Below are 21,380 nucleotides of genomic sequence, written 5' to 3' on the forward strand. Positions count from 1 at the left end.
TGATAATGTAAGGCTCAGCAAAGAAGTTTGCTAATAGTAACCCCTTGGTGCTGGCTTTAAGAGGTATCAGATGGCAGGAGGCAGAGGAGGGCATTTTGATTGGCACCTTGATTGCCTGTCACAGCAGTCACATAAGAAAGTTGGCGACTGCAAGTAGCAATCGGGTGCTTTCCATTACCCATCTGTAACAGTGCAGGACGCGTGCAGGGCGCGCGCTCTTGGCACAACATTGTTTACATTGTGGTACACATATACAGTGAAGGAAATAAGTATTTGATCCCCTGCTGATTTGTAATGTTTGCCCACTCACAAAGAAATGATCAGTCTATAAATTGGATGGTAGGTGTATTGTAATACATAAGGGCACATCACGTCAGCACATTTGCACACCTCATTGGACCAGAAATATAGTTCTGTGCAATTCTAGTCTGCTGATGTGTGCATGGGCCTGCATGGACATGCAAGGTTCCCTATAATGACCTCCATTCATCACAGAGATGAATGGAGGTGCAGTAAAATGTGTTGGTGGGTGTCAGTGCAGCTCAATCAGCCTGGGAATCTTAGATCCTCTCCCCCAATATGCCGGTATCCCAATGATTCTTTTAGAATCCAGTCTTTACATAATGCCAGTGGAAGCACTGTTCATAACAATTAATCACATTTCATAGGTCATTGACAGCTGCTAGGTAGTAAATTAAAGCAAGTATCTGAAGCTAACATTCTGCCTGTGCTGGAAAATGCAAGAAAGAGTCCTTAGTATGAACAAGCCCTTCAACGAGTTCATGAATTGGCATAGTCAATAATTAGATATTGCACCGGTCTTTAATATTTTCTTCCAGTTTCTTACAAAGATATCATACTCAAGTATAAAAATGAAAGCGTTTTCCAGTTGTAACTGGTCAAGTTTAATGTATAAGGAGAATGAACAGATGAGACAATATACACATTTCAGTTCATGTTGTTCCATGTATTCACTTCTCAATTGGTGAATGTGTAATCTCCAAGGTAGAGTACATGTCCAGTACATACATATAACACACTGCTTGATATGTTCTTGAAGTGTGGTTCTTTTCAGCCACTTTCATCTTCTGTAAACACAAGAAAAAAAGTCAGCGTCTTATTACACAGCCAAACCCAACCCAACCACACAGAATTGTGTGTCTGCTATTATGAATCACAACCCAAACCCTATTGGTTGCCTGCACTTAGAGCAGATTCATAACACTAAAAATACCCATGAGTTTCAGAACTTTTTTCAGTCCTCTGAATCATGCTTTGATAAGACCTGTAGTCTTTGGGAAAACAGTGCTATAAAGGATATAGGTAAAAAAGATAAGCATTTTGTATGGTTGTGTTTTTATGGCTTTAAGGTAATTTAACTATTTAAGGACTGCCCGCAACCTTTTTATTTCAGCCGGAGGGCCCCAATCCACTGGATTATATACATGTTAAATAATAAATCCACCTTTGGGAACACGTTACAGTACGTGTTCCACCCATTTTTTGGGTGGGACATGTAACATGTTCCCATAGCTGCAGCCGCGCCCACTGCCTCCCCTCCTTAGACGTTTCCCGTACTATCTGTCAGATTTGAAAACAGCTAGGCAGCGAGAGGCTCTGCCCACACGGCCCCATCAATCATTCCGTGAATTAATGAACTGCAAGTCCTGACAGCCTTAGCGGCTGTGGGCTTGTAGTTTTCAATGAACTACCATGGTGCTGTGGAGCGTCGTGGTAGTTCACTGAAGCTTCCTGTCAGAATATCTGTTTGCTCGTGCATCCCGTACAGCAAGCAGATATTGTGACAGGTCTGCAGGAGACCTGCATGGCATCAGCAATCTACTGATCACTGGTGAAATGCTTTCCAGGCTTCTTTGGACAAAAAACAATAAATGCACATTTTTTTACCTGCAAAAAAATGTGCCTTTATTATTTTTGTCTAAAAGGTCAACTTATCCTTTAAGGTGCCAGGTATTTTATCACCATTCCCAGGGGTATCCCTTCCAGGAACATGTACACCCCCTTAGTGTATGGATAGAGTGCACTTAGAGACAATTTTTTTTAATTGCTATTACCAAGAGTTCCATTGAGCCTTTTCTTTGTGCCATTCATGCGTTCATGGTTGGTGTCATTCTTTGCTGTGCATAGACTCACCAGCCACTTTATTAGGTACATCTTGCTAGTACCCGGTTGGACCCTCTTTGCCTTCAGAACTGCCTTAATTCTTTGTGGCATAAATTCAACAAGGTGTTGGAAACATTCCTCAGAGATTTTAATCCATATGAACATGAGTTACTGTTGCCTTTCTATCATCTCGAACCAGTCTGCCCATTCTCCTTTTATGGTAGCACCCAGATGTTGTAGAGTTCCCCTTTAAACTCTAACACTTCTAGCAGCCTGTGTTTGTAGAAGAAAGGTTTTTGGCTCATCTTCCCCCCTCCCTTATTTCCTTTGTATGGGTCTGTAGCTGGTATTTCTTATCTCTAGTTGCTGGCCAAGATTATTCTGCAGAGTTTAGGAAGCCTTTTGAGTGTATAGAAAGTAGAAAAGGAATGTATGCCTTGTGAAGTAATCTTTCGTATATACGCTTCTAAGACGTTTTCTATAACTCACTTAGCAGATGAGGGCACAAGCCATCTGTTGAGTCAAAACAGCGCTGTTTTTAATAAATTAGTTGTTTCCTTCAGAAGTCCGAGTCTGGAGTTTTATCTGATTTTGCGGAAATTGCTACTACACTTTGACCTCTGACATCAACAAGGCATTTTAGTCCACACAACTGCCACTCACTGGATATTTTTCATACCATTCTCTGTAAATCCTAGAGATGGTTGTGCGTGAAAATCCCAGTAGATCAGCAGTTTTTGAAATACTCAGACCAGCCCATCTGGCACCAACAACCATGTCACATTCAAAGTCACTTAAATCTCATTTCTTCCCCATTCTGATGCTCAGTTTGAACTTCAGCAAGTCGTCTTCATCACATCTAGATGCCTAAATGCATTGGGGTTGATTTACTAAAACAGGAGCAGTGACAATCTGGCCAAGCTCTGCATATAAACTAATCAGCTTCCATGTTTTACTGTTAAAGCTAGTGTAGAGATGTGCTGGTTGCTTTAAATCTTAAACAATAGTTGCAAATCTTTTTTTTTTCTTTTCCCTCTTTGTGAGTGATAGACAGGGAAAGCAGGACTGTGCTCTGATTGGTTGTTGCTACAGCTGAAAAGGATCCACCCATAGCAGCACTGTTGCAGCTGAACTTATGATTGGCTGTGGAGGAAAGGAGAGAGGAAAAAGGGAAGAAGCACATGTGAGGAGGCAGACATTTTCAGGGGACCGCATGGAGCAAGGGCTCTTGGTGTAAAGTCTCACTCTCTGTGCTGCTAGAGCCCATGGGCTGGGCTGGGAGTGTGTAGCCGAGGAATTGTTGCAGGAGAACAGTGTGCAAACCAAGGATTGTCCTGCCTGACACTCAGGATTACAGCCACTCAAGTGCACGTGTCTCTCAAAGTCTGGAGCTGCTGAAAGAGAGAGGATTTCTACTACTGTCTAATGCTAACTAGAGGACAATGCAGAAACATTGAGTATTCTGTGATGAAAGGGGATTTTGATATTGCTGCATTTGCTGTTCATCTCTGGAGAATGGTCATGAGAAAGCCTGTTCTCTAATTCTCAGAGTGACACAGATCTTGGAAAGCCCAAGCTGCTCAGAATTAGCTATTCCTGCTGCTGATTGATGAGAGAACTCTGTCTCTATATATTACTGGTGATTGTCTCCTCAAAACTTGTGCTGTGGCTGAAGAGTGTGTTAGTTCCAAATCCCCACAGAAGCTTGCTGCTTTGAATATACTGAGCAAGTGTCAGTACATCAGGATTTCACCTGTATGGTAAAGATTTGTTGAAGTGTTGTTGTTTCTATTGCAATGTTCACTGGAAGATTCTGCTTAAAGGAGACTGTGCTATCCTGCTACCCCTGGATTACAAATACTCGCCCATGCAGAGAGTGAGCACTCTTCCATTGATTAAAGGGCCCCAATGTTGAGAGACTTTCATCCCACTGGCCAGTGGTTAGGTAGGACATTTCTGCTCTAGATAGTACTGCTATAGCAAATGTCAATAAGCTGCTAAACCTTATTAACTGTTATTATTTCCGGTGTCAATGTCACTCTCATATGTCACTCTAGTCAGTGTGATACCGGTCAGTTTTTGGAGTCTTTGGCGAGTGAATTGTGACTTCTTACTAACTGTGTTATGCAAAGTGGTATCTGTGTTTTATTTACATTACCTGTGTTAAATCAGCTAGTTATTTTTCAGGGTTTGTCTTCTTCAATAAAACCCATATAAAATATTCTCAGAGTGTCGAAGTGTTCTGGGTATAATCGGAGGTGTCACCAGATTCAGGTGGGAGCTGAACCTATATATCTAGCCAAGCATCACCCAAGGGTGTGCTAAACTTAACTGAACAAGCTGAATTTAGAAGCTGCTTGGCTTCCATGCACAGCTGCACCACATTTTGAACGCTCTAGTTTTAGTAAATCAATCCCATTGAGTTGCTGTCATGTGATTGGCTGATTAGCAATTTGTGTTAAGCAATTGAACAGGTGTACCTAGTAAAGTGGCTAGTGAATGTACTAATGTAGTGGGGTTTAGTCTTATTGCAGTGTAAGTTAATGCGAGGCCAATATTCCCATCAGTAAATTGAACATATTTATTGCCTTGATTATTGTTCTATGCATTGCATTTTGCTATCCCTGCAATATTATACAGTAATTACTTTATTCACCATCAAGCAGCTTGTGGTCTATTTCCTGTGTGCTAATACAGTTGTGTTACTATACTATTTCCTAAGCCATCCTGGCTCCTTGCAGCACGTTATGATATATCCAGGTGTGTCAGAAGGGAAGAAGCAGTTACAGAGACGTAACAGAGAACAGAAGACCCATCATACCTAGCGGCTCCTGTGGGGGGGGGGGGGGTAGCATTACAGTTGTAGATTCAGGTTTTTAAAAATCTGATAAGAGATTATCAACTACGGACATATTCATTGGTAAATTCAGGATTTGAATGGTGGTGCTCACTTTAATCACACTATGCTAAATATTACAGTTATTCATTCAGTTAAATCGAATCCAAAAGTGCTCAATCAGAGGTAATAGTGTTGTTACTGTTGTCAAAAATAAAGCAAGAACATTACCAAATATAAAAAAATAATTACTGATTGCTGAGAACACTTCCTAAGCTCTATGCTGTGTACTGCTCAAATATTGAATTTAAAAAAATAGTTTGATGCTGTCAGTGTGGATTAACAAATATGAGACTTTTAGGTTTTTTCGCGTTGTGTATTTAAACAGCTCTGTTGTTTACTTTGTACATATGATTTTTGTTGTGTTACTTCTTTAAATCTATTTCTGGTAAGGTTATTTTAGTAATTGGTTACTGTAATTTTATACTGTTACAACCATTAGCAAAAAAAAAAAATGAATTATTCTAACCTTTGCTCTGGATCTTGAAATCCTCAGGCAGCAAACTGTCCTGTCTGTTCCCAAGGACAAATGCCAGAAAAGATAGAATGAGGGCATCCAGGATGGCAATGATAGCTAGGATATATGCCCAGCGTATTGTGCATGCTCCTATTGAATATTTATCAGTCTTGTCTCCACACATGCGCTTGACTTCTGCAGAGTCCCACCCATCAGGGTAAATAAGGCAGCCAATCATCAAGCCAGCAGCTGCAAGGACAGCAAAAAATCAGAATGGCAGGACTGAAAGTTTGAGGCTTCATTCACATGGTCATATGCATATTTACTGCACGGAATGCAGATTCTGAACCTGCCAGAGGGAGCTCCTTTGTACCATCCACAATTTTGTTTTGTTTTATCCCCCGGGGGCATTCTGGGTGGTTCCCTCTCTGAATACAGCGCCACATACACAATTTAATTTTTGTATGTAATGTGAGTACATGACTTTAATGTATTATTTTCTACTTTTCAGTGTATGTACTTATTTATTCAAATATATGGTACCCTAATTGTGATTCATTCCTTGTTTACTGGGGTCTCCTGAGGAAGCATTACATTGCGAAATGCATCTGAACCCATGCATACTTCCCTGCATTGTTGGTCCACCCATATGGTCTACTATTGCTCTACCTTCAGTAATTTTGTAAAGTACATATGTATTTATTGATTGATGGGTAAGCGGAGAGCAGGGATTAGCGCTCTTTCAAGGATGGTGCAACTACAGTCTATTTGATTTTACTGAGTGATTTTATTCTTGCCATCTGTTAATAAAGGTTTTTATGTATCATTTTTTATAATCAAGGCTATGCATCTTATTTTCTTCGGTTTATTTATGGCACCTCTAAAATCCCCCGTTTTTTCTTTTTTTTTTTCTTTTGCTACCTCAGATTTGGGGGATGTGGTGCTGGATCAACTATTAGGCTGTGTTCCCTATATGTCATTTTCAGAATACGGGTTCTTGCTGGCAGAGCTAGCAGAAGATCCTGCATAAAATACGCACCTAAAGTAGTCTGGTGAAGACATGTTTAGATGCATACAACTTTAGAAATGTACAATTCCACTATGGCTTATGATTGCATGCGTTCATGCAGTTACATGTGTTTGCATGTTTTTATGCATGTGCGCACAAAAAAACTGGAGCTCTGCGCTGCCCTGGACACAGCTGTTTCCTACTTCTTTTTACACAGCTAAACGTAGCACACATTTCCGCTTGTAGATGCAGCTGTGTGTATGGATTCAATGATTACTATAGTGCTGCATTTAGATGCATACAAAACTATGCGGAATGCACCTAAATGTGGCGATCCATGTGAATCAACCCTTAGGCTGTCCATACATCATACAATTTTCATGTAGAATTTTTCCTTTAGATTCACCAAAACCATATAATATGAAGTTAGACCTAAACACTTTCAATTTGTATGCAATCAGGCAGGCCTTTGCACTACATAGTGGAAGGTAAATCCAAAGGAAATTGAATAAGGGCTCATTTACACGTGCTTTTTTAGTACTCTGAATGCCAATCAAAGCACCTGTCCCTAAATTACATAGTTACTTTACAGTCCTGTTTACACTGTATGATTGCTTTGCCTTGCTTAAAAAATTATACCCCATGTCGCTTTTTTGGTGCTTCAAAGCATCTCCAAAGCCTCCATCGAAGTCTATGACAAAGCTCGCTTACAGCACCTGCAGCTTTTGAGAAGCTTTTATTGAACCTTAGCTTCTGTAGGTATGAGATATCCCAGGATGCACTGGTAAACCAGCAAGTGAACTGGAAAGACATCATCAGCAGTCACTTCTGATTTATGTGTATACAGCCATGCCCAAATATTTTGAGAATCTCACAAATATTAATTCTCAGAAAGTCTGCTGCTTCAGTGTTTTTAGAACTTTTTGTCAGATGTCACTCTGGTATGCTGAAGTATAATTACAAGCATTTCATAAGTGTCAAAGCAGGGGCGGACTGACAACTCATGGTGCCCCCGGGGAATAGGGGATCATGGGGCCCCTGTGTCCTTGCCCAAACTCAAAAAGGCCTATGAAAAAGGTGCAAGGGGCATCTCATGGGGCCCCCTACTGACCTCGGGCCCTCGGGCAGTGCCCGAGTTTCCAAATGGTCAGTTCGCCCCTGTGTCAAAGGCTTTTATTGACAATGACATTAAGTTTATGCAAAAAGTCAATATTTGCAGTGTTCACCCTTCGTTTTCAAGATCTCTGCAATTCACCATGACATGCTGTCAACTTCATTCTTGCATAATCAATGTTTGGAGTTTGTCAGAATTTGTGGGGGGTTTTTTGTTCACCTGCCTCTTGAGGATTGACCAATTTTGATGTTTTGTTCCCCAAACCACTTAGTTATCACTTATGCCTTATGGCAAGGGGCTCCATCATGCTGGAAAAGGCATTTTTCATTACCACACTGTTCTTGGATGGTTGGGAGAAGTTGCTCTTGGAGGATGTTTTTGTATCATTCTATATTCATGGCTGTGTTCTTAGGCAAAATTGTGAGTGAGCTCACTGCTTTGGCTGAGAAGCAACCCCACACATGAAAGGTCTCGGGATGCTTTACTGTTGGCATGACACAGGACTGATGGTAGCGCTCACCTTTTCTTCTCAAGACAAGGTTTTTTCCAGATGCCCCAATCGGAAAGGGCGTTAATCAGAGAAAATGACTTTACCCCAGTCTCAGCAGTCCGATCGCTGTACTTTTGCAGAATATCAGTCTGTCCCTGATGTTTTTCCTGGAGAGAAGTGGCTTCTTTTCTGCCCTTCTTGACACCAGGCCATCGTCTAAAAGTTTTCACCTCACTGTGTGTGTAGATGCATTCACACCTGCCTGCACTGGTGGTGCCCCGCTCCCACAGCTGAATCATCTTTAGAAGATGGTCCTGTTGCTTGCTGGACTTTCTTGGGCACCCTGAAGCCTTCTTCACAACAATTAAACCTCTCTCCTTGAAGTTCTTGATGGCCTGATAAATGGTTGATTTAGGTGCAATCTTGGTAGCAGCAATATCCTTGCCTGTGAATCTCTTTTTGTGCAAAGCAATGAGGACTGCACGTTTCCTTACAGGTAACCATGGTTAACAGAGGAAAAACAATGATTTCAAGCACCACCCTCCTTTTAAAGCTTCCACTCTGTTATTCTAACTCAGTCAGCATGACAGAGCAATCTCCAGCTTTGTTCTTGTCAACACGGACACCTGTGTTAACGAGAGACATGATGTCAGCTGGTCTTTTTTGTGGCAAGGCTGAAATGCAATGGAAATGTTTTTTGGGGGGATTAAGTTAATTTTCATGGCAAAGAGGGTCTTTGCAATTATTTGAAATTCATCTGATCACTCCTTATAACATTCTGGAGTATATGCAGCAGACTCTGTGAAAATTAATATTTGTCTCATTCTCAAAACTTTTGACAAGGGCTGTGTATTTTGGAAGTGTCTGGTGCATACATCACATCTGGTGTGCACCATGGAGCATCAGGAAGGTAAGCAGGGTCCTGACTGGAGAAGAGCAACTAGCAGATGGCACAAGTGAGATGCAACATGGGAGCGCTATAGTGGAAGGAGAGTGGGAATCGGAGAGAGATGACTAGGCAGCATAGGATTAGCAGAGCTAGGGGACCAGAGCAGGAGAAACTAGCAGATGTCACACATGGTGCACAGCGTGGGAGTATTATATTGGGAGGTGAGCAAGGACCAGAGAGAGAGCAGGGGATCTTTTGAACAAGAGTACTAATAAGCTGGGGATCTGCTGAACAAGGGTACAAATGAGCTAGGGATCTGCTGAACAGGGGTACAAATGAGCTGGCGATCTGCTGAACATCTACTGAACAAGGGTACAAATGAGCTAGTGTTCTATTAGACCCCTTTAAAATAAATCTACACACACAGGGCATTATCAAAGCTTCATTAAAGCTTCAAAAAAGCATCACTGAAGCATTACCAAAGCATCACAAAAGCATCAAAAACATCAAAAAAGCATGTTAAAGCGGTAGGCGCGTTAATGCATGTTAAAGTCAAAGCAAGTGTAAGGGAGCCCTAAGAAAATGTATGGCCAACTTTAATGTAGAATTACAAGACAGGATGACAGCACAAAATTGCAGTAAAACACTGATATAACTAATGAAAATATTACCTTTTTTATTATGCTAAGGCTGAGTATACACTAAATTAATTTCACTACATGGGTAGCCCTGTTGTTTGCCTCCAACCCGACACCCTTTGATTGAAAAAAAATTAAGAAATCTGTCGGCCATACAATGGCATTATTCAATCAGATGCAGCCACTGATCTGGTATTCTGACAGGTGACAGATGTGGTTGTCAGAATACAATAGCCACAGTGGGAGATTCCTCTATCTGCACTGTATAGCATGGATGGGGAGATCTGTTAGATTCTTTTCATTCAGACAACAGGTTGAACAAAAATAATCTATGTGTGTATACCCAGCTTAACATAAATAGTGTTAGCATTTACCTGCAGCCAGCTGCATCCATGCACAGACCTTGTACACTGTTGCTGAATTGCAGAAGAAGAAAAGACCGAATGCCAGCATGGAGCCCACCACCAAAAACATTGACACCCCTACAAAAAACATGGCCGTTTTGAAGGCTCCTGAAGGTACAGTGTCAAAGTCCAAGGCGCCTCCTTTGCAGATAAGCTCTGAGGTCAGTGCATTGCCTATACAGTAGCTAAATAGTCCAAAGTAACCAGCTTGAGGCGTATTTAGGCTGTCTCCGATCCAATATGGCTGGATGAACACTTCCACCATGATAATGGAGAAGCATATAGTGAACACTGCCCACAAGACACCAATGGCACGAGCATTGCGAACATAGTTGGTGTGGTATATTTTAGCTGCTTCTTGTGCAGGCAACAACCGGGGCATGATGAGTATAGCTCAGTGTTATTCTTCCCGAATCTGAAACATTATAACATTAAAACATTTACACATTATAACATTTAACATTACAATATTAAAACAATGTCAGGTTGTGATAGCATCAGCAGTGACTTATCTCTGCTACAAATACTTTTATGTTTAACATGGCGGCTGTCTTAGGCCTCATGCACACTGGGTGTTTAGCCCTGATGCATGAGACTCTAACATTCAGGTGAGGGTGGAGCGCACAGATGCGCCATCCAACTCCATTGCCTGCAGCCTGCCATGCTCTACGAGAATGTCAAAAGCTGCTGTGGCTGGATGGGGCTGGATAGTGCACCTAGCGATACTAACATTTAGGGCAGTATGTGCCCAGAGAAAAAGGCCTTGTAACACATACTTCTTCAGTTCTGCGCATTTGTCCCTGAGCACATAAAGCCCTAAACATAATTGCCATTTGGTGCACTATCCAGCCCCATCAAGCCACAGGAGCTGTCAGCCTCTCATAGACTTTTACAGGCTGTTTGCAGCAGGGCTGGATGGTGCACCCATACCTTATACTTGCACATATACACCACCCACTGTGTATAAGCCCCTAGTAAAAAGAAACAATAATTTGGGGTCAATTATATTTCATGTTTTTTTTTATTTATGTTTTTAAGTGCACATTATAAATACATACAATCTTTGGTTTAAAAATTGACATTTATTATATGATAAGGGATTCCCAAAGCACTGTGGGTTGTCTAATGAGCCAGCACTGCTGAGCAACTTGTTTTGTAGCTCAGTTTATCTGAAAAAAAAAAACAATCTAAAGCCAGCCATGCATGGATAAAGCTTTCCATCAAAATTTCCATCCATGTATGGGCAGACTGGATGTACAAAAGTCATTCTACTGATCGACTTCTGTACAACCAGCCTGTCGGTCTTTTCCTGATTGATCAGTGCCTACTGCTGTAGCCGGCAGCACTGATCAGTGTATTCTAAAGGTGGGGAAATCTCCCCACTGTCAGAATATCATAACTCAGCAGGAAGGACTACCCAATCCACATGCAGTGGATGGGGGACCCCCTGGCTGAACAAAAAAAAATTAAATATGTATGGGTTGCCTTAGACTCAGCCTTCAGATGAGTCACTGCTCTGCTAAGCCAACAGATGTCATTGCTCTGTTAACTCATTGGAGTTGATATACTATAAAGCTAGTTTTATGCTGATGCATTTTTACTGCATTTTACCACATTTGCGGAACGCTTTTTACAGGACATGTGAGTCAAAAATCCACACCATAAATGCAACAAGGGTGCATTTTTTATGCGTTTTTGCCGTATTTTCCATTGATTTTAATGGGGAGGCTGTTTTTTTTACCAAACCAAACCTGCACCAAGAATGCAGGAAGCAGGATTTTAAAAAATGCAGCAGACCAGTGTGAAGGGTTCCATATGAATAAATGGTCACACGTTTTTCTACTACTTTTTTAGTGCAAAACAGAAGAAAAATGAATCATTGTGACAGCAGACTAATAGAGCTTTTTCACTGCAAAGTGAATGTTCATTTTGAAAAGTGTTCAATTCATAAATTGAATATTAGCAAGTAAAGTGAAGTTGTGTTTAATTTACATTACTCACCTCAACTCCGGGGATGCGGCGTCCTCGAGCTCTCTGCCCAGCGGCTGACATCTTGGGATGGCCGGCTTCCTGGGGCATGATCGCCAGCCGCTGTCACTGGCCGGATGGGATGACATCACTCCTTCACATGCGACAGAGTTCAATCAGACTCTGCATTGCCACATTTGTACAGTGAGTTGCGTATGCGTGGTTTACTGTACAAGGGCAAACAGACAGGCAAGTAGTTTTAATGCAGAAGAGACAAAGCATATCTCTACTGCATTAAAAATCCTGCCTGACCACCCATTTTAAAGGCTAAACACAAAGTTCCACTTTAAATACCAAATTATTTGCAAGGGAATTTAAAAAAAAAATGTTATCCTTGCTCATGATTGGTCAGTTAAATTGAACACAGCCTTCATTACCGGCTGCATGCTTGATCTAGTTAGCAACTTACTTTGTAGTAATGGCAAGATATGGATGTTTAAAGACAAGCCAGTAAATGCAGCTGACTTACAGTCAGGTCCATAAATATTGGGACATCGACACAATTCTAACATTTTTGGCTCTATAAACCACCACCATGGATTTGAAATGAAAGAACAAGAAGTGCTTTAACTGCAGACTGTCAGCTTTAATTTGAGGGTATTTACATCCAAATCAGGTGAACGGTGTAGGAATTACAACAGTTTGCATATGTGCCTCCCACTTGTTAAGGGACCAAAAGTAATGGGACAGAATGATAATCATAAATCAAACTTTCACTTTTTAATACTTGGTTGCAAATCCTTTGCAGTCAATTACAGCCTGAAGTCTGGAACGAATAGATATCACCAGACGCTGGGTTTCATCCCTGGTGATGCTCTGCCAGGCCTCTACTGCAACTGTCTTCAGTTCCTGCTTGTTCTTGGGGCATTTTCCCTTTAGTTTTGTCTTCAGCAAGTGAAATGCATGCTCAATCGGATTCAGGTCAGGATTGACTTGGCCATTGCATAACATTCTACTTCTTTCCCTTAAAAAACTCTTTGGTTGCTTTTGCAGTATGCTTTGGGTCATCGTCCATCTGCACTGTGAAGCGGCGTCCAATGAGTTCTGAAGCATTTGACTGATTATGAGCAGATAATATTGCCCGAAACGCTTTAGAATTCATCCTGCTGCTTTTTTCAGCAGTCACATCATCAATAAATATACAGCCATACATGCCCACGCCATGACACTACCACCACCATGCTTCGTTGACGAGGTGGTATGCTTAGAATCATGAGCAGTTCCTTTCCTTCTCCATACTCTTCTCTTCCCATCACTCTGGTACAAGTTGATCTTGGTCTCATCTGTCCATAGGATGTTGTTCCAGAACTGTGAAGGCTTTTTTAGATGTCGTTTGGCAAACTCTAATCTGGCCTTCCCGTTTTTGAGGCTTACCAATGATTTACATCTTGTGGTGAACCCTCTGTATTCACTTTGGTGAAGTCTTCTCTTGATTGTTGACTTTGACACACATACACCTACCTCCTGGAGAGTGTTCTTGATCTGACCAACTGTTGTGAAGGGTGTTTTCTTCACCAGGGAAAGAATTCTTCGGTCACCCACCACAGTGTTTTTCCGTGGTCTTCCGGGTCTTTTGGTGTTGCAGAGCTCACCGGTGCGTTCCTTCTTTTTAAGAATGTTCCAAACAGTTGTTTTGGCCACGTCTAATGTTTTTGCTATCTCTCTGATGGGTTTGTTTTGTTTTTTCAGCCTAATGATGGCTTGCTTCACTGATAGTGACAGCTCTTTGGATCTCATCTTGAGAGTTGACAGCAACAGATTGCAAATGCAAAAAGCACACTTGAAATGAACTCTGGACCTTGTATCGGCTCATTGTAATTGGGATAATGAGGGAATAACACACACCTGGCCATGGAACAGCTGAGAAGTCAATTGTCCCATTACTTTTGGTCCCTTAACAAGTGGGAGGCACATATGCAAACTGTTGTAATTCCTACACCATTCACCTGATTTGGATGTAAATACCCTCAAATTAAAGCTGATAGTCTGCAGTTAAAGCACATCTTGTTCGTTTCATTTCAAATCCATTGTGGTGGTGTATAGAGCCAAAATGTTAGAATTGTGTCGATGTCCCAATGTTTATGGACCTGACTGTATTTCTATTCTCAAAAGTTAATTGTAAATCTTAGACGTGGATGCTATTTAAATAGTTGCATTGGTCCAGCTTGGACCAATGTAAGTATGCATATGCCCAGGGGCGGACTGACAACTCATGGGGCCCCCGGGCAATAGGGGATCATGGGGCCCCTGTGTCCTTGCCCAAACTCAAAAAAGCCTATGAAAAAGGTACCAGGGGCATCTCATGGGGCCCCCTACTGACCCCGGGCAGTGCCCAAGTTTACAGATGGTCAGTCCACCCCTGCATATGCCATACTTGTTGGATCTCTGTGGAAGCTGAAAATAACTGCAGTAGGCACTACTACTACAATCATCACCATTAGCTTCCTGTGCTGAGTGGCTGCCCTGTTGCTTGGTGAACACAGGAGGTTGATCACTTGGAACATGCACCATTCAGAGAACTCTGCATTTTTTCAATGAATGTAAAGCATTCTCTGACTGTATGAAGTGGCGAGGTGGGACAGTGACATCACTTTAATAGTGCCAACCACTTGGTTGTTAAACACTTACTACTACATGGTAAAGGATTACCTTTACGTTTAATTGGGTAACACTGTGATATCTAATTTCTAGTGATTCAAACTAATAATGCAGTTTAAATATTAAAATAAGGTCTTTAAGGTGAGAAGAGAGTCTCTACCAGGTTCAGTGCTGACTATGTCATTCCCACTTGCCATGGGGGGGTCACTCCGTCTGCTGAGGGGTCTTGAGCAAAGAGCCAATCACCACACGTATAAAATAAGGTCTTTAAACTTCTTGGTTTTTTTTAGTAACAGTTTACTTGTTTATCTCTGCATACAGTGGAGAGATAGATAGATAGATAGATATAAAAAGGGAGAGGGAGAGATAGGGAGAGAGAGAGCGGGGGGAGAGGGAGAGAGAGAGCGGGTGGAGGGGGGAGAGCGGGGGGCAGGAGAGAGGGAGGGGAGGAAGAGGGAGAGAGAGAGAGGGGGGAGAGAGAGCAGAGGAGAGAGAGCGGGGGAGGAGGGAGAGATAGAGGGGAGGGAGGGGCAGAGAGAGAGAAGGGGAGGGAGGGAGGGCAGAGAGAGAGAAGGGGAGGGAGGGAAGAGAGAGGGAAGGAAGAGAGAGTGGGGGAAGAGAGAGGGAGGGAAGAGAGAGGAAGAGAGAGAGAGAGAGATGGGGGGGAGAGAGGAAGGGAAGGGAGAGGGGGGGGAGTGAGGGGGGAAGAGAGAGGGAGGGGAGAGAAGGGGGAAGAGAGAGCGATAAAGAGAGAGAGAGGGAGAGATTGGGGAAGAGAGAGGGGGAAGAGAGAGGGAGGAAAGAGAGAGGGAGGGAAGAGAGAGGGGGGAAGAGAGAGGGAGAGAAGATGGAGGGAGGGAGGGAAGAGAGAAGGAAGGAAGAGAGAGACTGGGAAGAGAGAGAGGGAAGAGAGAGGGAGGGAAAAGAGAAGGAGGGATGGGAGAGGGGAGAAGAGAGAGGGAGAGAAGAGGGAGGGAGGGAAGAGAGAGGGAAGGAAGAGAGAGGGAAGGAAGAGAGAGACTGGGAAGAGGGAGGGAGGGAAGAGAGAGGGAGGGGAGAGAGAGAGAGAGATGCCTTTGAATCATCTCTGTTTTGTGTGACAGGCTACATTCAATAGTGCAATTACAATATACAATTATCACAACTGTACTGTTTTTCTTTTTTTTTTAATCTGTACACAGGGCAAAGCAGTGAAGTACATATATAAAATAAATGTAATTTACATTATAATTTTTACCCCATTGATTCAAATAAATCATTTAATCCCAACAAATATTCCTTATGCATGTATTAAAAAATTATAGAGTCAACATTTTACCAAGAATATATTTACAAATATTTCAGTCCTGTATCCGACAAACTTTAATATTACTCATTGGTTTAATATTACTCATTGGTTTAAAAAACTGGTTTACTGCCTTGAATAAAAAAAAGTAGTACAGTAAAACTGACCTTAGATTATAATCCCGATCCAATCAAATGCTTTTGTTGACTTGATATTTCATAGTAAAATAAAGAGATGATCCAAAAGTCCAACTGCACTTGGGAACAGAGTTCAAAATGTGACTCTGGTAACAAAGAAACCTAATAAGATGATACTGATGTAATTTTATGCCTTCTCCATTATTCATGGTGAGCTGGTGTACTGTGTCATCTGTACGTTCTTTCCTTTAGCATCAGAAGAGAGTTTACATGCATCCCCCACCACTCCAAGGCATTGTGGGAATAAAGGTAATCTCCTTACAAATGATTTCTCTGTATTTAAGTTTGCTCCTGCCTACAGGATTACTAGGGATTTAAAACCATGTTTATAACAACAGGTAATTGTATTATATTCTTTATTTTTGTTTTCTTTTGGGAAGGTTTGTATGCCAGTGTTGCTGTAGTGTGGCAAGTGATAAAGATATAGCAAGTGGGAAAATATTGTATAAAAGTATCCAAATGCTGAATGAAGATAAGTCAAAAGTTGCTGATCTTCTTTGGATCTGCAAAAAAGTCCATCCATAAAAACTATTAAAGTAATTATGGTATCCTTTGAAAAAAAACTCTTAAAAAGACCATGCCAATGACTTAAAGCCCAACTCCAGGCACTAATGAAATTTTGTACATCAATTACTGTATTTCTCAGTCTTGATTCCAAACATCTTCCAACCAGTGGGTTGAACGACGAAGAAATTGACTGGATACCCCCGTCTACATTGAGTGGGGAATCCTCCCCACTGAGCTATTGTGTTCTGACAGAGGGGAGACTTCCCAACCATCAGAGTACACTGATCAGCGCTGCAAACTGTAGCCTGCAGTGCTGATCAAGTGGGGAAAATCCAACAGGGTTGTTGTACAGAAGTTGATTGGTAGTGCCTATACAGGGCTCAAAATCAGCTGGTCTCTGCTTAACCAGCCGAATTTCAAATCATGTATGGGTGGCTTAAGTCATCCATCAGTCTAATGGATCAAAGTCCCAATTTCCCTTATGTGCCAATCTAATTTCCTGCCCTGAGGACCAAGCATTTTTCCCTGCTTGCTTTTCTTCTTGGGCACTGGTCCCCTCACCACCCCTGAGAGTTATCTTGCCCCCGAAGCCTATGAGAGAGGAGCCAGCCACTGGAAATGTCACATCCACCAATAGGAGATGTCCACATGGTGATGTGGACACCCAAAGAAGAGCCCACGGAGGCAAACAGAAGAAGAGAGAAGGATTGTCACATGACTGTGGCTTCAGATAAGCAAAATGGGCATTTGGATAGTTTTATTTTTTTATATCATATATATCTATAGTAAAGGGTAGGTTCAAACATAGAGCTTTCACAGATGTAGTCCAGATATCAGAGTGCCTTTTATCGGCTTCCTGCCCATGTTTATTTATCAATGTCATATCAAACACAAATAAAAAAGGTTTCCCTCGCTGGTCTGTATCAGCATAGTATAGTACACAAACCTCCTGTGACATTATAACATGTTTTGATCTGCTTAGACCTAGAAGGCTGTTCCAGTACAGCCTGCATACAGTTTCTCCACTAAAACACACCAAACTATCTAATTCCAGGGAAGATTTAAATTATACCCAAGGTAAGGGAAAGGGTTTGACCAACACTTAACCGCTAAACATGCCTGCCATCAGCTTATCTCATAAAATGCCTTTGACTAGGCAACAGATAAACCCCATTCACAACACTGTCCTGGAAACAATGGGGCTGTTTGTCACATACCAACCCTCTCAGTGTGCTCTACAGAGGGCAACTTCATTTTTCTGATGAGAACTAGCCTGATTCTCAACCCCAAAAAGTCTTGGAACCAGCAGGTGACTCTCAGGTTTCCCTCGCTAATCTAGGCCATCCACTGTAAAGGACCATGGTCCATAATTAGCCAAAAGGGAAAGCAGATAGTATCACAAAGTTAAATTAATATCCAGCCACCCTTGCTCTAAAATGTTATACTTCTTTCAGCCAACATTGGCTTTATGACTCAAACTCAAACTACAGGATGCTCCTCTCCATTCACCATTTGTAACAAAACAGTCCCTAGACTTACACTAAAAGCATCGGACTAAAACTCATTCTGCTTAGGCTATTGACAGAGTGCCTGTTTAAGACTCTGAAAGACATTTTCTGCATTAGGGCCCCGGTTACCCAACAAAGTATTTTGTCCTTTGGACAGGTATGCCAAAGATGCTGCTAAAGTAGCAACGTGTAGAAGTATCCTACAGTTTCCAGGAAAGTTCTAACCTGCTCACCTAATGAAGTAACTAAAGAAATGTGCCTAATTCAAAGCTATGGTGCTTTTCTTTATTGTTTGGGGTTCAGGACAGATTATACCCTAGGGAGATGACTCATCTAGTCAGTGCTAAAGATCACTACATTGTTTAGGTAGGCCACTGCAAAGTGCTGATAAGGTCTAAAGACCTCAGCCATCATTCTTTGTTAACAGCCTTTTTCAACCAGGGTGTCCAGGAACCCTGGGGTGCCTTGAGGTTTCTTCAGATGTGCCTTGGAAAAATGTCTAAAAATTGGCCAAAGCTGTATACAAGCCAGTGGGTGGAACAAGACTGCCTTTTAGGTACAAAAAGCCACAGGTTTTCACTGTGCACCATTACAACCTTCTTGCATCTGGCAACCTGACAACCAATGACATCATCAGTTCAACTACGACCTCTATGCCGACGACACACAAATCTATCTCTCAACCCCCCACCTCACCCCCTCGGTCTCCGCCCGAATCACATACCTACTGAGCGACATATCAGACTGGATGTCACTCCACTTCCTTAAACTGAACCTCTCCAAAACCGAGTTTCTTGCCTTCCCCCCAGCCCGGACACCACCCCCCATTGACTTCTCCATCACATCCAACATCACATCTGTCCTGCGGGCCAGAGTACTTGGTGTCATTCTGGACTCCAACCTATCCTTCCAGCCCCAAGTCCAATCTTTAACAAACTCGTGCAGACTCCACCTCCGCAACATCGCCAAAATACGCACGTTCCTAACCCCAGAAACCACTAAACAGCTCATCCACTCCCTCATCATATTACGACTCGACTACTGCAACTCCCTCCTCACTGGCCTGCCTCGCTGCTGGCTATCCCCGCTTCAGTCGATCCTGAATACGGCTGCCAGACTCATTCACCTTTACAACCGCTCCGTTTCCGCCATCCCCCTCTGCCAATCCCTCCACTGGCTTCCGATTGTGCAACGGATCAAATTCAAAATCCTAACACTGACATACAAAGCTGTCCACCATACTGCCCCGAATTACATCACTGACCTAATATCCAAGTACCGCCCAGCACGCACACTCCGCTCCCCACAAGACCTCCTTCTCTCTAGTTCCCTGGTCTCCTCCTCCCATGCCCACCTCCAGGACTTCTGCAGGGTGTCACCCATCCTCTGGAACTCCCTGCCCCAACCCATCAGATTGTCACCTACTCTCCTCTCCTTTAGGCGCACCCTGAAAACCCATCTCTTCAGGGAAGCCTACCCCACCCCCTGCTAACTTGCCGACCTCCTCCACTCTTCCTACCACTCCATCCCCCACAGCTATCTCTTCCTGTGCCACCATCCCCTCCCTCCTAGATTGTAAGCTCGAAAGAGCAGGGCCCTCGATCCCCTCATGTTTTGCATTGTATTGGTATTGTTCTGTCACATGTTCTGTCCCCCTTTATAATGTACAGCGCTGAGCGAACCATTGGAGCTTTATAAATACTGTATAATAATAAATAATAATAATCAGTTGATAAGGAGGATGTTGCCAGCACAGCATCCTTGTTTGACCCTCCCCTGCCCCTCTCTGTCAGCACTAGGGTCACATTTCCTCAGTGTTGGAGAAAAACTGAGAAAGAAGAGAAACACTGGAATACTAGTCAGTACCAGTGTGTAAAAGCGTATTGGCTTTGGAAGAATAAATCACCTCGCTGGGTGTTCTATGTGTGTGGATGTGGATTTTGCATAGCTGATGGGATCAATCAGAAATCACATAAACTGTCATAGAGTAAAATAGCCAGTAAGTGATCAAGATGGAGACAGCAATAGAAAAGGATGTGGGGTACAATGGGCATAGGAAATAGGGTCATCGTTGTAAGTGGCAACAACGGGGGGAGGCATAGGGCATTACAGAAATCAGGAAAAGGGAAGTGTTTAATTATACTGGACAACAAACATTTTGCTTCCTGAACACTTATTTTGGAGTTTTTCTTTTAGATTTTTGTCTGCTAACCACAAAAAAATAACCTGTAATTTAACCTATCACATACTGTTTTATAGAACTCTTATTTTTCAATTTCTTCTTATATAAATTTTAAGTTTAATAGCTTTCACTTGCATTATAAAATGCTCTGTGTAACCTACAGTTGCAAGAAAAAGTATGTGAACCCCTTGGGATTACATGGAGTTTTGCATGAATTGGGCATAAAATGTGCTCTGAATGTCATCTAAGTCACAACAATAGAAGAGCACAATCTGCTGAACATAATACTACACAAACATTAGATGTTGCCATGGTTTAATTGCACATAACATGTAAACATTCACAGTGCAGGGAGGAAAAAGTATGTGAAGCCCTAGTTTAATGACTTCTCCCAAAGCTAATTGGAGCCAGGAGTGAGCCAACCTTGACTCCAATCAGTGTGATGATATTGGATATGTTGCTGACAGCTGTCCTGCCCTTAAAAAACACACACCGGTTTTGGGTTTACTGGTTTCAAGAAGCACTGTCTGATGTGAACCATGTCTCGCAGAAAAGAGCTCTCAGAAGACCTACGATCAAGAATTGTTGACTTGCATGAAGCTGGAAAGGGTTACAAAAGTATCTCCAAAAGCCTTGATGTTCATGTGTCCACAATAAGACAGACTGTCTACAAATGGAGAAAGTTTAGCACTGTTGCTACTCTCCCTAGGCTTGGTCGTCCTGTAAAAATGACTGCAAGAGCACAGCGCAGAATGCTGCATGAGGTAAAGAAGAATCCCAGAGTGTCAGCTAAAGACCTACAGAAATCTCTGGCACATGCTAACATTTTTGTTGACACATCTACAATAAGGAAAACATTAAACAAGAATGGAGTACATTCGGAGGACACCACGGAGGAAGCCATTGCTGTCCAAAAAGAATATTGCAGCACGTTTGAAGTTTGCAAAAGAGCACCTGGATGTTCCACAGCACTACTGGCAAAATATACTGTGGACAGATGAAACCAAGATTGAGTTGTTTGGGAAGAACACACAACACTATGTGTGGAGAAAAA

The 21,380-nt window shown here is 42.3% G+C and overlaps 1 protein-coding gene across 1 annotated transcript; it reads right to left on the bottom strand.

Annotated features, from left to right (window-relative positions):
- Positions 1–803: 803 nt before the first annotated feature.
- Positions 804–16,306, bottom strand: LHFPL5 (LHFPL tetraspan subfamily member 5). The gene is made up of 4 exons (XM_089680388.1): positions 16,100–16,306; positions 9,992–10,436; positions 5,490–5,726; positions 804–1,088 (listed from the first exon to the last, which is right to left on the bottom strand). Exons 2-4 carry the CDS (start codon positions 10,401–10,403, stop codon positions 1,072–1,074), a joined length of 666 nt encoding a protein of 221 aa, XP_089536514.1. The 5' UTR covers positions 10,404–10,436; positions 16,100–16,306; the 3' UTR covers positions 804–1,071.
- Between the last annotated feature and the right edge of the window lie 5,074 nt (positions 16,307–21,380).

Source organism: Staurois parvus, unplaced genomic scaffold, assembly GCF_062004578.1.
Source record: "Staurois parvus isolate SC_StPar_1 unplaced genomic scaffold, SC_StPar_1.0 ptg000243l, whole genome shotgun sequence".
Classification (NCBI taxonomy): domain Eukaryota; kingdom Metazoa; phylum Chordata; class Amphibia; order Anura; family Ranidae; genus Staurois; species Staurois parvus.